This window comes from Urtica dioica, chromosome 12, assembly GCF_054948205.1.
Source record: "Urtica dioica subsp. dioica isolate 48M chromosome 12, U.dioica_male_clone48M_v1_H2, whole genome shotgun sequence".
Taxonomy (NCBI): domain Eukaryota; kingdom Viridiplantae; phylum Streptophyta; class Magnoliopsida; order Rosales; family Urticaceae; genus Urtica; species Urtica dioica.
Window position 1 is genome coordinate 13,799,806 of NC_142767.1, and position 16,410 is coordinate 13,816,215.

The following is a 16,410-nucleotide window of genomic DNA, read 5'->3' on the forward strand; positions in this document are numbered from 1 at the left end:
ACAACATATATTAACGTTTGAACCTGTTAAGAAGTTAAAAATTTGAGTTTAAACGATATCTTTTCTGGGAATCGAAATCTTCGAAATGAAATCAAAATAACAACTATAAACGTCGAAATTACAGACAACAATTTCGGACTTTTTTCTGGATCCAACATGACGAACTCAAACTCTTTTTTTCAGGAAATCAAACAAATCTCTTACAAAATATCATCGAATTAGGGATCGAAACTTACCCATATATCTTCGGGTTTGCCGTGCGTTGGGGTTTGCGACGACCGTGGAGATGGGCGTGCTTGGCTGTGGCTTGGCTGGTTCGCGACTCGGCTGGAGGGCTATGTTGTTCGCGGGATTGCTGGACTGGCGACGACGGCTGAGTGGCGACGACGGCTGAGTGGCGACGACGGCTGCGGGCTAGGGCTCTGAGTGGCTCTGAGGATGGTTTCTTTTTTTCTTTTTTTTTTTGAAAGGGAAACGTGCTTGGCTGTGGGCTGCACGTTTTTTTTTTCTTTTGTTTTGGTTTCTGAATTGAAAAAGACAACTGGAGTGAGTGAAGGATTGATTTTGAAAAAAAAATTCATTTAAGGGTAATTTGGACTTTTTACATGGTGATATGCTTGGTTTTCCTAAGGGAACCAAAACATGGTTTGGTTTTCAAATCACATGCTTTATCAAGCTTGCTTTATCAAGTTTCCCTTCCCAATTAAGTTCTCTTCCCTTTTCCCTTTTCCCCAAAAAACCTTCGGAGATATTTTTGTTTCAATTAATCACGTTGCTTGCGAAAACGGTTCCAAATATCACTAATCATTCTTTTTTCTATTCTCTTCTTCACGCTCGAACCCAACCTCCATTCTTTCGGCCGGCAAACTCGCGAACGCTTTCTGTTTGACTCTTTACCTTCTCTCGAGGTCGGTCTGCTTATAATTCGATGAAACTGTTTGTGTGCCATAACTCTCGATTCGGTCGAATCCAGAGTATTAATATATTTTTTTTTCGTTTTCAGAAAAAAAAGTTTCGTGTTGTTTTTTGTCTCCTCGTTGTTGATTAGGTCTCAATTGATCGTCTGCAGTGAATTTAGACCGATAAGAGTCGCTTGAGGATAAATCAAAATGGCGACGTATAAGGTGGACCCGGACGTGGAGCGATGGGGTCTTCATCTGCTAGACGTGTGCACTCTGGCGAACGACACGTCGCGGTGCACGGTCACCGGATACGACGCCGATTTCAGCAACGTCGAGTACGTCAGCGAAGGCTTCGTGGCTCCTCAGGCGAGCGTGGAGAGCGACGAGATCATCGCTCGGGCCTTGCAAGAAGAGCTCTCCAGGATCGCCTCCGCCGACGACGCTCACTTGCAAGCCGCGATACTCACCCAGGATTGGTTCGGCTCATCCAAGCGACACGGTAATTTTTTTTTTTTTTTTTTGATGATTGACCAAATTAGTTTCTGGACTGTATAATTTGCGTAGGAAGATGGAAAAATATCCAAACTTTTATTTTTAGTATCAATTGTACATATTTTTGTTAAGGTGTCGATATATATGGTGATTTGAAGCCAGTTATAAATCAATAGAAAATAATCATAGATTGTCAAACTCTCAAAGATGCAGAATATTAATTCAATGATTGTCCAATGTAAATTTCGATTCAGTACTTCATATCACCATATTTGATGACAGTTTGACGAGTTATGTGCAATTGATGCTAAAACAATGTGTTTTTCCATCTTTTAATAGATGCAATGGACTAACTCACTATCCTTTAATTTTTTTTTTTCATTGTTGTGACTTGAGTGGTGAATCTGATGGTGTGTAGAGAGTGAAAACGGGTGTAAAGGAAACACAGATGACCGTGGAAACAGAGAAGGTGCGACAAAGGATCACGGAGAGCAGAGCATCAGAGAGGCAGAGGTATATCGCACGGGGATAAATGGTAATGCTGAGAATCAAGTGGGATCGGTATATACATATGGTGTCCCGGTAGAAGATACAGGAGACGGTGCGATATATGGGCACGACTTGGATCATGTGCTGGACATAACGGACGAATCTTTGCTCGACAATGAAGTTCGTCGAAGACTAAATGACATTATCCCGGTCCCAGTAAGTGCATAACTGTGTTATCGTATCTTTTTTTTTTTCTTATGGGATTTAGGCATGGCAATGATTTGTCCATAGCTGTTTGGATCTGTTTTGAAGCTCCACCTTGCTGGGACTCATAGTTCACTTCATGTTATATTTTGCAGCATGTTCCTAAGACGGTGGAAAAAATTCCGTCTGTTGATGAGGAGATATCAGATCACGAGAGACTTTTAGAAAGGTCCTGTCTCCGATATTCCTATCCCATATCATTGCAATGTTGTTACGATTTATATATATTTTATCTTTTTTCAAGAAACCATAGCTTTAACCCATCTCCTCATTTTGGGGGGTAGTCCTTGCTAATAGTCGCCATGTTACAATAAAGGCGAAAAATAGATTTTAATTTACATGCTGTGAATACTGTTATGCTCCACAGCCAGGAGTTACCGAGGTATTGAATAAATAATACCTGTGTTCGTGGTTAGGTATATAGGTAGAAATACGTAAATCTAGTATAAATGATACGAGTCTTATCTTCTATCTATGAATGTACTAATGTTTTGACAAGTGATTGCTTCATTCTTGTACAGACTGCAGTTGTATGAATTGATTGAACGTAAGGTCCAAGGAGATGGTAATTGTCAGGTTGGGTTCAATTTTAACTTGCTAGACCTTAATCATGAAATTTATATCCTTGTTGTTTGGATGCCTTATCTTCGTTGAGATTTCCCTTTTGTCGATTGCATTATAATATGACATACAACTTCAAATGGACAGTTGTCATGCTTTTTTTGAAAGGCAACCACATGAATGTACGTTGTTCCATTAAATTGAGACTTTGTTTCGTTTTATCTCAGTTTCGCGCCTTATCAGATCAACTGTATCGATCTGCAGAGCACCATAGCTTTGTCAGAGAACAAATTCTTCAACAGGTTTGTGCAGGAATAGTTTCGTGTTCTTATGCCGATATTATAATCTATTTCATATTATAATTCTCCTATCTTATATATGCTTTCTTTTTCTTCTTCTTCTGGGGCTATCAGTTGAAGGGTCATCCAGAGATATACGCGGGCTATGTTCCTATGGCCTATCCCGACTATCTAAAGAAAATGAACAAGTTTGTTCTGTCCCTTTCTAGTCGTGGTTTTCATGAAAATCTTACACCCTCTCTTCACTTACTATCTTCTTTATTGATGAAACAGGAGTGGTGAATGGGGTGATCATGTCACTTTGCAGGCTGCTGCAGATTGGGTATGAGCAAACCCTCACATTTCATTTTGTTGTAATGCGCGAAAGCCAATATTGCGTTTTTATCATGTCTTTTTCCTTTAAGCAAGTGAAGTTTTGTCCATATCAGCTCTTTAAATAGGTTTTAGACTGGTATGTGCTATGAATGGCCTAATTATTGGCATGCTCACTTGTCTGTACCTGATTTTTTGTGGTTGCAGTATGGCGTGAAGATATTTGTAATCACGTCTTTTAAGGATACGTGTTCAATTGAAATTCTCCCTCACTCGCAGAAGTCCAATCGAGGCAAGTTCTAACTAAATTGGAATATATATATATATATATATATATATATATATATATATATTGCATGCCCGTAAGAATTTTTGTTTTTTTGGAAGCATATAATATGTATCATATGATGTATAGCCTGAATTTTCCAGCCTTAATTGAAATGAAAATCTAAAAATATAACCAATTTCATGTATAAATCGTATCTTGAACTTCTGGGTATCTCGGGAGGAATTGAAAAGAGATCCCCCTCCATGGAAATTCAGGAATCAGTGAGACCTTCATTAGTTGATTGCATGTTGAAATCTAAGAAATTATTTTATGAGTAGTTAGATTATTAAAAAAATATTTTGTCGAATTTTAATATTTACGAATATGAGTAGTTATAAAATATAATGAAAATAGTGTAGAGTTTAGATTTACGAAGTTATAGTTATTCATGGCAACACAAGAAGACACTCTTTCTTATTTACTCTTAGCCATTTCTAGGTATATTAAATAAAATTTCTTACAAGTTCTTCTTTTCTTTCTGATTTGTGGATTATGCAGTTATTTTCTTGAGCTTTTGGGCTGAGGTGCATTACAATTCGATTTACCCCGAAGGAGGTTAGATTTGAGATCTTTGCAACAAATATGATGATGCAATGATACAATAGCAAATGATTTAATGCTGTAATTAGAAAATACTTCTCTTTAGAAATCTCATTTCAAGTCATACATCATTCTTGGACATGTGTTTTAATCTTAACATTACACATCAAGTAGTGTAGAGTTGATAGCATTGGAACCATTTAGCCAATTGGTACTAGTATTCAATTTCCTACGGATAACTCAACGAGTCACGTATCGCAAGTATATGCATTCCTTTTTTAATTCCGAGTTAGGAGATCCCGTGTATAATGGTTTTGGCCTTTTTGTTTTTGCATGTTCTGTTGTGAAGAGCTTCCTGAGCCGTGCACGAAAAAGAAGAAGAAATGGTGGAATATCATTAGCTAGATATAGAGTTTATCGAAATAGGAAACTGTGGAGACTTGGGTGACGATAGATAGATCAGTGGATTTTTTACAACACTGAATCACTGATTATTTTTGAAAATAGGCCTGCTATCACTTTATTTTATTTATTTTTTCCTAATGGTTAATTAATTACGGCTCTTATGATTAGAAAAAACGAGGAATTCACGCAGATTGGTGTCGCATTTTGCATACATGTCTTTGTACATAAATAGTGTATTAATTTTTTTATTATATATATATATATATTTTTTTTTTTGTAGATAGATCTTTTTCTTTGTGTAGATATGTCATTCTAACTTTGAGAACTTGCGTTCCACCCAAATTTAACTAATCTGTACGCTACTTATAATTATTTAATGGGTGGTCTTATTACTTATTTCACTTGGCCGGTTTTATATTCTTGATGTAAGAAAATGGCGTACCAAACTAAATAGCAGTTGATGGGTTCATGAACAGTTTTGGATTAGAAGAACGAACATTGTTTCATCTGTTTCATCTTTCTTATAGTATTGTAGAGAGATGTAGTAATCATTCAACTATAACTATAGAGGTGTCTGAATTCTAGGTCAAAAAACAAGTGTCTTAATTTTTGTCTCGTTATACGTTATTAAAAAAATAATGGCCTAGGTTATTTTATGGAATCTATTTAAAAGTGTGAATCTCATTACGGTTATATTTTAAGATCAGAATATAGTCCAAAAGAGAGATAAATGAGAAACTTAATATTGACGATACACTTTTACATCAACGATGTGTTACCCATATCATAAACCTCATAGTTCAAGCCGGAGCCGCTAGTTATGACATTTCGATCAACAAGATTATGAATTACATTAGTCGTATAAATAGTTCAATCTCTAGAGTAGATGAGCTTAAGAGACGCATTAGAGTATACGGTCTCCAAGAGCGCACATTTCACCTAGATAACAAAATTAGGTGAAATTCTACATTTCTCATGTTGACCAACTTTTTATCCGAGCATTATGTCGATGTTACTGTTTCTTACATTAACAGCGAACATGGCGATAACGCTATATCCGAATATGATATTAGGATGGCTGAATCATTTGTTTATTTTCTCGACATTTTTTACAAAGAAACTTGTTATCTCTCTGCTGTTTACACTCATACTTCTTTTCTCGGTCTTCATACTATGACCGCAATTGCTGTGCATCTTGATAAATATAAAAACGAAACAATTTTTGAAGATTCTATTCAAGCAATGACAGTCAAGTTTTTAAAATATTGGGGGCTGGAAAGGTTCCATTATTATACGGTTTTGGAGCCATTCTAGACGTCCGATGTAAAATTGGTGGTTTAAAAAAATTTCTTAAGTACATAAGAAACCATTTCGTGGACCAAGATTACATTGCACTTGATCTCGCGAGGATCGTGCAAGCTTTTTATGATCTTTTCAGGATATACGAGGCGAAACTCCTACCGCAATATCGAGCACAACCAACTCAATCACAGACGTAGTATCCAAGAAGACACCAATACACGAATGTCTTCGTCAACGCGCCCGCTTACAGCCCATCGCCTCAACAACAAGAAGCTGGGACAAGTGAGACGAGGTCGAGCGCAACCGACGCACGGTCTCATCCGGAGATCCAAGAGTACGATCGGAACGAGTGGGTCAAACCGGATGACGAAGCCATCGACCTATTGGTTTGGTGGAGACAGAATGCGATGAGGTTTCCGGTCTTGTCATCTATGGCACAAGACATCCTCACCATCCATGTTTCAACCGTGTCATCTGAGGCGGCTTTTAGTAGCGCAGACCGCATCATCGACGATAGAAGATGTAGCTTGAAACCGGAGATGGTCGAAGCATTGACGTGTGGTAAGGATTGGATTCAACATAGAAATCGAGCACAAGAAACATTCATGTGCTTCGATATTCTTGACGATTTTGAAGTTGATTTCGCAAATGTAAACATAAATGGTTAGACTAACTTGTATAACTAAGGGATATCCCGGCCCTTGTCCGGGATAAATTTTCAAATAATTAACGAGGAAAAGGGTGCTCTTTTTCCTCGCCGTTGCATCTTTTTAGGGGTCGGTGATGTTTTTTAGAAGGCCCATTTTTAATTTCACATTCTTCTTTATTATTTTTTTTCTATCCACTTAGTTTAAAATCCTTTCAATTACATCTTTATATTTAATTTTTTAAATTTTTTTAAAACGTTTTTTTTTATGCCTAACGGGGTCCTAATTCTCGTTAGGTAAATCCCGCTACCGTCCCGTTACTTAACGGGAGTCCCCTCCCGTTTGGTCAAATAACGGGAGGGGGACGGGAGGCGGTAGCGGGAGATGCGGTATCTCCCGCTAAGCCAGGTTTAGTACTAGGTAATGATGATTGTTGTTACCTCTGTGTTTTCTTTTATTCGTCATCTCTGACCCATGCAAGTATGCTATCAATTTTGAAATATTCTGTGGCCATTGCTTAGGTGATCTGATTATAGAGGAACAAATTAGTAGTTTGGTGTAGCTGCAACTTTTAGAAAAGTTAATGTTAACTATTTATTTTTTCCTGGTAATTGTTTCTCAAGTTGACATTCTCGCGTAAGCATTGACCGCTTCTAAATGGGAGTAGACTAGTCTTGATTTTCAGAAAAACAAATTAGCCAAAAGCAGGTAGGTAAAGAAAATGTCTATTTTAAGTAAAGAGATTCAAGTTGATGATGTTTTTTTTTTTTAGCAAAGTCAACTTCACATGCTAACCAAGTTTGGTATAATGTCAGAGTTGTTTGAAAAACGATGTGGCAATATGATTTTATTTTTGAGAACTTTCAACATGAAATTGAGAGTATTCGAGATTCAGAAACACACAAGACTTGAGCTATTCGAAAAGAGGCTAATTAAGACGATAAGATAAATAAGTTCACTAAAAACAAGAAGAATAAGTTAATTAAAAACGATGAAATAATACAGATTTCCATGCCCAACATGTACTTAAAGCCAACGTAGTCCTTGATGTTTGCAATAAAATCGGAGCTAAGAGTAAGAAATAATTAGATAAATTCCTTCGATAAATTAAGGCCGGAACGGGTGCATTAGAGGTGCGATGCTGATGGGATAGGCATTCGGATGAGCTAACGCAAAGTGGGTCAGGCAGCCACATTCGCCACAATGAATGATCATTTGTCCCCGAAAACTCAATTATACGGGTATATTTATATATTTAAATTTAAATTGAAAGCAAAATAAGTAGGAATGACAACGGGTACGGGTTTTAGCGGGTACACCATTACCATACCCGTACCCGCCAAAAAAAATACCCGTTAACCCATACCCGGGTAACGGGTGTCAAAAATATGCACCAATTAACCCGCTTTCTTTAATAAAAAAAAGGGTAATTAAGCTAAGTAGCCTCCTGAAAATAGTCAATTTATTTGTAGCCAACGTTCTGTAAATAAGTGGTAAATAGCCCGGATGATTTATTAACAGCCAAAATTTGACTAGACTACCCTTTTCTTTTTCCCGCCCAGTTTCGTTATTAATCAGCTCAAATATTTCGTTATTAATTCTCGCGAAAATCTAGGAAGTAATTAAAACCTTGTAGATGCGTTCACACACAACCGCCCACATTAATTTCCATAAAAAAAAAAAAGAAGAACCCCAAACGATAATATCCTCTCACGAATCTGTTGGAGCGATTTCTGCAGACCTCGAAGACGAGTCCATCGCAGATGGAGGCTGGTGCTCGAGCCGCGCCTGAGAAGGAGATCCTCGACCGGGTCAAGCTGGAGTGGCTGGCGACGCACGCGAGGGAAGCCGTGACCGACGATGGCGGAGATCGAGTCGCGTCGGACCGTCGGAGAGCGCGCGCGAAGGAGATCGCGACTGGCGATGGCTGGGAAGCGCAGATCCGAGCGTCCACGAGCGTTGTTGAGCGACCACGAGCCGATCCAAGATCCAAGCCGCGAGCGAGTGAGGATGAGGCGCGCGACAACCTAGGGCGTGACCTAGGTTCTAGGTCGGGATTTCGCGGCGACCTAGGGCACGGCGGCGGAGGAGCGTGGCGACTTGGAGGCCCGCCGGCCGGAGGAGATCCAAGGCGTGGAGTCTTGAAGAAGTTTCCAGCCCAAGTCCATCGACTATCCGATCTTTGCCGCGATCTCGTTGAGGCTGTGCGATCTAAGCAGTGACGATCTTCTTCTCTGGCGCCGAAAGGATAATCGACAATTGGAGGACGGTCATGTTTGAGCATCAAGCCGATTTTGGAGATTCACGCCGCCATTTTGATGGCGGTCAAGTCACCATCGCTGCCGGTGACCTCCGAGGTCCGCGTAGGAAGAGACAGACATATGATTAAATAAGAAGAACAGTTTTTTTTTTTTTTTGGTTGCTGTTCATAGAAAACATATTTACAGTATATTCGTGTAAATAAGAAGCATATTTACAGTATATTCATTGTAAATACAAAGCATATTTACAGTATATTCATTGTAAATAAGAAGCTTATTTATAGTATATTTGAACTGAAAAAAAAATTCTGGAAATATTTTGAGCACGAAAATTCTGGAAATTATGAATATATGGAAGACAAAATAGTATCAATAAATGAAGAATATATTTACAGAGTTTAACCACGAAAATAGATACTAATTACCTAAAGTCAACGCTAGAAACTTCCAAAAACATAACAATAAATGGGCTATTAATTTTCAAAATCTGCAGAAAATTTCAAATTTCAAATTTGAAAACTTCCTTATTCGGTTTCTACGAGTTAAATAAGGGCAAAAATGTAAACCTAATTTAATTAATAAGCTGCCACGTAAGCAATATGGCTATTTACAGCATATTAACGAAAGGTTTGCCAATTTTAAATTGCTATACATTCCGTGGCTTAAGCAGCCAATTTTTTGTAAAAAAAATTCGACTCATATTATAAGAAAAAAATTGTCACTACTACATAGGTTATATAGTAGTATAAAAGCTGAAATTATATGTGTGAGAGTACGTATACGTTATATCGAAATTCTATGATTTTTTTAATGTTTACGGGTCGGGTTAACGGGTTAATGGGTCGGGTATGTTATTTCCGCCATCCGACCCGTACCCGCTAAATATGATAACGGGTATTACCCGTTAACCCGTTAACCCATTTGAGCGGGTATCACCCAGCCAGTTTAGTTCGGATACCCGACGGGCTAACGGGTTTCGGATTAAACTGTCATTCCTAAAAATGAGTGCACTAAAAACAAGTAAAAGCGCAATAATGTTGGAAAAGAAAAATTGTAAAAAGCTCAAATTACCTCTCGAGAAGCCCTTTATTTAATGTTTTTGGCTTGATGTTCTGTCCTTCTCACTTAGCTCCAAACTTGTCCATTTATTCGTCAAATTCCATAGTCGGGATTATTGGACTTTTGAATGTGATTATTGGAAGTGAATGAGATAGATTAAAGAGATTAATAGTTTAAATGAAGTTGAAAAATGTGAAAAATGAATTATTGAGCTTAAATAGTATTTTTTTGGTTCAAAATACAAAGATAAGTATATTTATAACTTCTTAAGGAGTGTGATATAAATTGTAACGTTGTACAATAGTGAGCAACAAAATTAAATTCTCCTTAATTGATCTTATTAAAAGAACGAGAATTTGTTGTAACTAGTCATTCCATTGACTTTAACTTTTTTTTTTATTAGAAAAATAGTCGATCAGTCCGCAACAAATTAAATTAACTAAAAATTTGTAGACTACTTTTTAAAAAAACTTGGACTACTTTTCAAAAGAAGGATGAACTATTAGCTATTGGTCTAATTGTCCCTTAAAAAAAATGCAATCTGCAACAAATTAAATTAACTAAAGAGTTAATAGACTACTTTTTTTTAACAAAACTTGGACTACTTTTCAAAAGAAGGATGAACTATTAAGTTATTTGCCTAATTACCCCTTAAGTGAATGCAACATATTTTTTTTAGAAGAAATCTCACTAGCTTAGACAATAGTGTCATGCGAGGACATAAAATATGAAATATTACATAAATAGTATTTCTAAGTACAATCTTTTTAAAATAGCGATGGTTTTAAATAACTTTCTTTTTTCAAACTATAAAAAATTATGGGAGAGTTAGACATATAGCATATTCAAACTCTCTACGCTAAAATTATAGTCAAACTATCTAAAAATTAAGAAAGTAGCCAAAACTAAGTTATGAGGCGTGCATCAAATAATGTAGACATAAATAGACATACGTTGAATTATTTCTTTATAAATAAAACAGTAAATAATTAATAAACAAAGTTAAATAGAACCAAACCGATAAACATTTTTAGAAAGATATATTATTTATAACTTGAAAAACATTATTTTCACAGTAAAAATTTTGGACATGCTATTTTTCGCGAGATTGATTAACAGATACGGTTTGTAGTACATAATATAATTTGATTGATAATTTCATACAACCTCCGAAATGAATGTTGTGAGTTCAACTTCAATCCTTAAAAAAAAGTATTAAGTTGCGGTTAAAAAAATAAAATAAATTAGGGCCCGTTAGGTTCCGACTTCCGACAGCTTCAGTTCGGCGACAGATTACGTAATTTAAAACAAATCTAGGGGCATTTAAAAAAGCGTAATTTCAGACTTATCCGTGGAGATTGTTCAATCATTCATTGATTTTGGACCCACAAAAAAGGCTAAAAATAGAGAGTCGCGTGGGTGACCAACCCGAATCCTCAAAAAGCAAAGACCTCATTTCGAAGGTCTCTAGGGTTTTTCACTCTTTCTTTCGTCTCTGCTTCAGGTCCGCCTCCAAAATCCCCTCGTCTTATTTTTCTTCTCAATTCTCTTTCTAATCGAGAGCTATACTAAAATCCTTAGGTTTCTTCTGTGTTGATTTTGCGTTTCTCTTGATTCGAGTTTGTTCGTGTTCCGGTTTTTGTGGACTGCGTCTTTGAATTGTTCGTGATTTAAACAGGTTCTTTAGTTACATTTATTTTTAATTTTTAATTTTTATCAAATTGCGTTCTTGTAGATCTGAGAATTCTCAAGTATGTTTTTTTTTTTTTTTTTTTTTTTGTATTTTTCTTTTGGGTATGACTGATGGATTACACGTCAGAAACCGTTTAAGACCAAGTCCGTATATTTTTTAGGAGAAAGGCCACTTATAATTTGGTTGAATTGTTTGGATAAGAGAATTCCAAAAACAATTAGCGACTGTAGTCATGTTATATAAGTTCCGCTGAAATGTTGCTTTATTTTTCGTGTACATAAATCATGACCTGCTTGAAAGCTGAGTTTTTGTTGCTCATACGGTTTCAGAGAGCCTTAGATGTAATTTAAGCAGTTTCTGGATAAAGGATAGATCTTTCATATACTTGGTCAGTAGATACTTATCTACTTGTTAGTATACAATTCTATTATTAATTTGTGTTCCACTCTTAGGTGGGTTGAAAATTATTCAAGAAAGTAGATTTATGCTTCGCTGTGGTTGTTCACGTCAATGCTTGAAAATTCAATTTCTTACCATCCTAAAGTGGGCGTTTGGAATTTTGAATTCCTGTCCCATTTTCATTTTTATCTGACGAGTTTTTTTTGTTTTTTTTCTTTTCAATTTGAAGAGCTTTGTTAAACTGAAAAATCTGATATAAAGATGAATATAGAATGGTAGACATATTTTATCTTTACGGTAGACATAATTAAATTTACTCCATGGATTTTGGTTTTATGTGATTTATTCAGGTGAGAAATGCCTCGGTATGATGACCGCTACGGTGGAACACGTCTGTATGTCGGTCGCTTGTCTTCCCGGACCAGATCACGTGACCTTGAGGACCTATTTAGCAGATACGGAAGGTAATTTAACTACTTTGTTGTATGTCAGATTGTTTTATCTATTTTTTTTTTATGTAAACTGCCAGAAGGTTGTGCTTTTTCTCTTGCTGTTAGTGACTCATTGGTACTCTTTTAAGTGAAGATCACTGACGTTTTACATAAATTTTTCCTTTTATTTATTAGGCTTCATGAACTTTGATGTACTGTTCTTAAAGATTTTTGAGGAAAATTTGGGTATTAGTTCATGTCTAATGTCAATTATGAAGGTGTGTGGATCTCCTTTTCCAATCTACTTTTGTGGTTTGTCTCAAAAATTTAATTGAAACCATACCCGCTAGATATTATCCACCTCCAAGTGTCCGTATGGTTTAACTCAAATGATCTTGTTGAAGGTTTCTTGGCCTTTGCCAAACCTGGAGGTCTATGGTGAGAAGTCCCATTGGTGGTTTTGGCGAGTCTTTTTATGATGTTAATGCATGTGTTTATGGAAATGGCAACAATCTCAAAGTTGGTGTTTTGATCTGAGGGGCGAAGTATCATCATCCCTTTGATATACCTGTCCCGCTGATGGCCTTACTATTTCTGGACCCGGTTTATGCAGAGTACGTGATGTGGATATGAAGCGTGACTTTGCATTTGTTGTACGTACTTCTTTACCTTGTTTCTTTTTTGCCCCTTTCTTTTGTGTACACTTGGATGGCAGTCTTTTAACATAATACATATTTGATTAACAAACCTTTTGTATTGCACGATTTTCAAATTCGAACTTCCCAATTTTGTGTGTGGTCTTTATGCTTCTAATGAAAACAGGAATTCAGCGATCCGCGCGATGCCGATGATGCAAGATACGGTATGAACGGCCGAGATTACGATGGAAGCCGTCTTATTGTGGAAGTTGCCAAGGGAGTAAGTTTGTAGTTTATGTTGTTTTTCAATCCTATTTAAAGATTCCTCTGCCATTCATCTTAATTCTAGGGCGACCTGAATTTGTATTAATATGCCAAGAGACGTTGATTATCATTTCAGGTGCCGCGTGGTCCTGGCGGATCCCGTGAGTATCTTGGCAGAGGACCTCCTCCTGGATCGGGTCGCTGCTTCAATTGTGGCCTCGATGGCCACTGGGCCCGAGATTGTAAAGCTGGGGACTGGAAGAACAAGTGCTATCGCTGCGGGGACCGTGGCCACATTGAAAGAAATTGCCAGAATAGCCCAAAGAAACTAAAGTATTCTCTCTCTCTCTCTCTCTCTCTCTCTCTCTCGTACGTGTGTTGATTTGGGATTTTTTTTTGTTACTGAAGGGGTCGGAGTGAATCACGCTCACTGAGCCCACGGCGTGGCAGAAGCCGGAGCCGGAGTTACAGTAGGGGACGGAGTTACAGGTCAGCTCTCTCTCTCTCTCTCTCTCTCTCTGATGTTGATGTGATTGATCACATTCATGTACTGTGCAGCCGATCGAGATCACCGGTGAAGAGGGGGCGGAGTGGGGAGAGAAGATCAAGGAGCCCCACAAGGCAGCAGCAAAAGGGCTCGCCTCTGTCCAAAGGAAGGAAGCGCAACGACGACAGAAGCCCACAAGAGAGGCTCAGCCCGTCTCCTCGGGACCCAAGGTCTGATTACAGTGAAAGCCCCAAAAGAAAGAGCCGTAGTCGAAGCCGGAGCAGGAGCCCCGTTGAGGACAAAGAAAACGGGACGTACACTAAGCCCGAGGCTGAGAATGGCAACAGTCGAAGCCCTAGTCCCGTGCGTAGGGATAACCGAAGCCCCATCATCGAGGACCACGATGATGATAATAATAATAATCATAATAATCGTGGCTCCCCGAGGGGCAGTGAGTCGTCGGCTTGAATAATAAAAAAAAAGGTGCGTGGACAACCATATAATTTATGATGGATGTTTCTTATTTTCTCCCGTATTCGGATTATTGTAGTCATATTAACCAACGGTCTATGGATTTTTGTTCTAGACGCGCTGTTTGATTGTTCGTGACGTTTGTCTTTTTTTTTATCTATATTCAAAGCTCAAGTTTGTCGCTACACCTGATTCTATCATTTTTTTACCCTTCCTATTTTGTTAGCCAAGGTATTTGATTTTGATAAATGATCTTCACTCTATTTTTGCGAGCAATTACGTGCACATTCGAAATAAGGTTTTGTGAGCATTAGAATGAAATGCCTTTGTATAAAGATAAATTTAATAAATTGAATTTTTAGTTTTTCCTTGTTAGCCTAGGTAGATAAATGAAACCCCTTCAGAAATTTAGATTGCATTTGAATTAAGGGCATGTTGGGTCTGAGGGAAGGGTGTGGTGATTGGAATCATAGTTCTTGTAGTTTCCCACAGAGTGGGACTAAAAAGGTGATCAACTTGGCATCGTTAAGTCCCACCAAAGAACTCAATGATGAACATGTAAAGAGCAACATAAATCGACAGATTGATAAGCACGACTCAAGCTAGATCAGCCTTTCGACCAGTTCAAGATTGGTACATGTACATAAACAAGAGAATCACAAGGCACGACCCTCTGTCAACTTTAACCCAAAAATTTCACACCGGAGCAAAGGCGCAAACCCCAATTATTTTTGGGTAAACTAGCAACATAGCCATTTTGAAACATGGTTTTTGGAATCTAGCCAACGTTTGGTAAATTTTGCAATCTAGCCATTTACTGAAATTTACGGATATAAAATACCTAATTTATCATTTTTCTTATACTTGATCAAAACACCAGCCCACGTTTGACCGGTTTGAATTGCATACAACCAATTAATTTCAGATTTTTTTCGCAATTTAATTGGATATTAGCTAATTTAATAGGAGATTCGGTGATGTAATTAAAAGAGAAAATTTAATGCAATAAATGCACAAAAAATTTACCATAATTAATAGAAATTAACAAATCAGCGGAGATTAACAAAAATTTACAAACATTTACACTGTATTTGCTTACACGGCTATAATTTCAGCAATTTAATTTCAGCAATTTAATTTCAGCTTTTTGAATTCATAATATGAGATTCGGCGATGTAATTAAAAGGGAAATGAAATATTTATTTGATTGAATAAGTCAAACAAGATAATGAATACACGTAATTATGATAAAATTCAGTTCAAAATTAGAAAATAAATTTGGAAAACAAAAATACCGTATTAAATGCGTATTAAAGTAAAGGAAAAAAATCGGCTCTACCTGCACATATGTAAATTTACCATAATTAACAGAAATTAACAAAGCGACGGAGATTAACAAAAATTTACGAACATTTACACTGTATTTGCTTACATGGCTATAATGTTCATTAAAGAAAAAAACGCTCAATAACCAACTTTGCCAAGTATAGAATTTTTTTTAAAATTCGAAATATAAACCGAATATAACAAATTCGGCTACAAAACCAAGTTTCAAAACGTGGGCTAGTATTTTTGAAACCAAACCAAGGCTAATATAGTAAATACCATCTTAGATAAATATGACACGTCATCAAATTTGGCTAGATTCGAAAATTAAACGAAACGTTGGCTAGATTACAATTGCAACGTTTGCTGTAGCTTAGATCAACTAATTTTTCATTATTTTTTGCTTAATCCCTAGCGCACAATTCAAAAACTAGGCTTTTTTTTGGCTGAGATAGAAAGTTCCTCCAACTATGCATCACTAAGGTCTCGCTCAGACTCAGCGACTGACACCATATGAAGAATAATAGATATCATATTAGAATATTGGTAGATTTTTGTACTTGGAAGGTTGGAGCATAATTTATTTTTGTAATTTTTCCGTAGAATTTAAATACGGTGCCAAAGAAATTAGAACGAGGGCAACACTACATAATATTTTAAGTGTGCGCGGCGTACAAATGCCACAAAACCATATAAAAATTTACTGTGTGTTCAAAAGTATTCCGTAAACATATACGACGATCATTTTTTCTCAACTAAATTTGCATGCTTACAAATATTTATCGGTTTTGTCGTAACTACATTCAGCTGTGCTAAGCGAATCATTTAAGAAATAAAGGA

At 37.0% G+C, this 16,410-nt stretch overlaps 2 protein-coding genes across 3 annotated transcripts; both read left to right on the forward strand.

Annotated features, from left to right (window-relative positions):
• The first annotated feature begins 705 nt into the window (after positions 1-705).
• Positions 706-5,395, forward strand: LOC149379325 (OVARIAN TUMOR DOMAIN-containing deubiquitinating enzyme 9-like). Of its 2 annotated transcripts, none has more exons than XM_089604508.1 (11): positions 706-908; positions 1,049-1,401; positions 1,813-2,099; positions 2,243-2,316; positions 2,669-2,723; positions 2,936-3,010; positions 3,122-3,195; positions 3,281-3,329; positions 3,527-3,611; positions 4,146-4,202; positions 4,537-5,395. In XM_089604508.1, the coding sequence occupies exons 2-11, from the start codon at positions 1,110-1,112 to the stop codon at positions 4,590-4,592; spliced, it is 1,104 nt and encodes a 367-aa protein (XP_089460634.1). In that variant the 5' UTR covers positions 706-908; positions 1,049-1,109; the 3' UTR covers positions 4,593-5,395. The 2 variants fall into 2 exon arrangements, with proteins under 2 accessions (XP_089460634.1, XP_089460633.1); XM_089604507.1 differs by having other exon boundaries at positions 1,070-1,401.
• Positions 5,396-11,241: 5,846 nt separating this feature from the next.
• On the forward strand, positions 11,242-14,429 carry LOC149379326 (serine/arginine-rich splicing factor RS2Z33-like). Its single transcript, XM_089603058.1, has 7 exons — positions 11,242-11,365; positions 12,304-12,417; positions 12,998-13,037; positions 13,207-13,302; positions 13,423-13,619; positions 13,695-13,775; positions 13,845-14,429. The coding sequence occupies exons 2-7, from the start codon at positions 12,311-12,313 to the stop codon at positions 14,239-14,241; spliced, it is 918 nt and encodes a 305-aa protein (XP_089459184.1). The 5' UTR covers positions 11,242-11,365; positions 12,304-12,310; the 3' UTR covers positions 14,242-14,429.
• The last annotated feature ends 1,981 nt before the right edge of the window (positions 14,430-16,410 follow it).

Bases quoted from the DNA above. Each gene is read 5' to 3' on its own strand.
- LOC149379325 (XM_089604508.1), top strand. From the start codon at position 1,110: ATGGCGACGTATAAGGTGGACCCGGACGTGGAGCGATGGGGTCTTCAT. The intron at 2,724-2,935 runs GTTGGGTTCAAT...GTTTTATCTCAG, and splicing joins AAGGAGATGGTAATTGTCAG to TTTCGCGCCTTATCAGATCA. The intron at 3,196-3,280 runs GTTTGTTCTGTC...TTGATGAAACAG, and splicing joins TATCTAAAGAAAATGAACAA to GAGTGGTGAATGGGGTGATC.
- LOC149379326 (XM_089603058.1), top strand. From the start codon at position 12,311: ATGCCTCGGTATGATGACCGCTACGGTGGAACACGTCTGTATGTCGGT. The intron at 13,620-13,694 runs GTATTCTCTCTC...TTGTTACTGAAG, and splicing joins AATAGCCCAAAGAAACTAAA to GGGTCGGAGTGAATCACGCT. The intron at 13,776-13,844 runs GTCAGCTCTCTC...TGTACTGTGCAG, and splicing joins AGTAGGGGACGGAGTTACAG to CCGATCGAGATCACCGGTGA.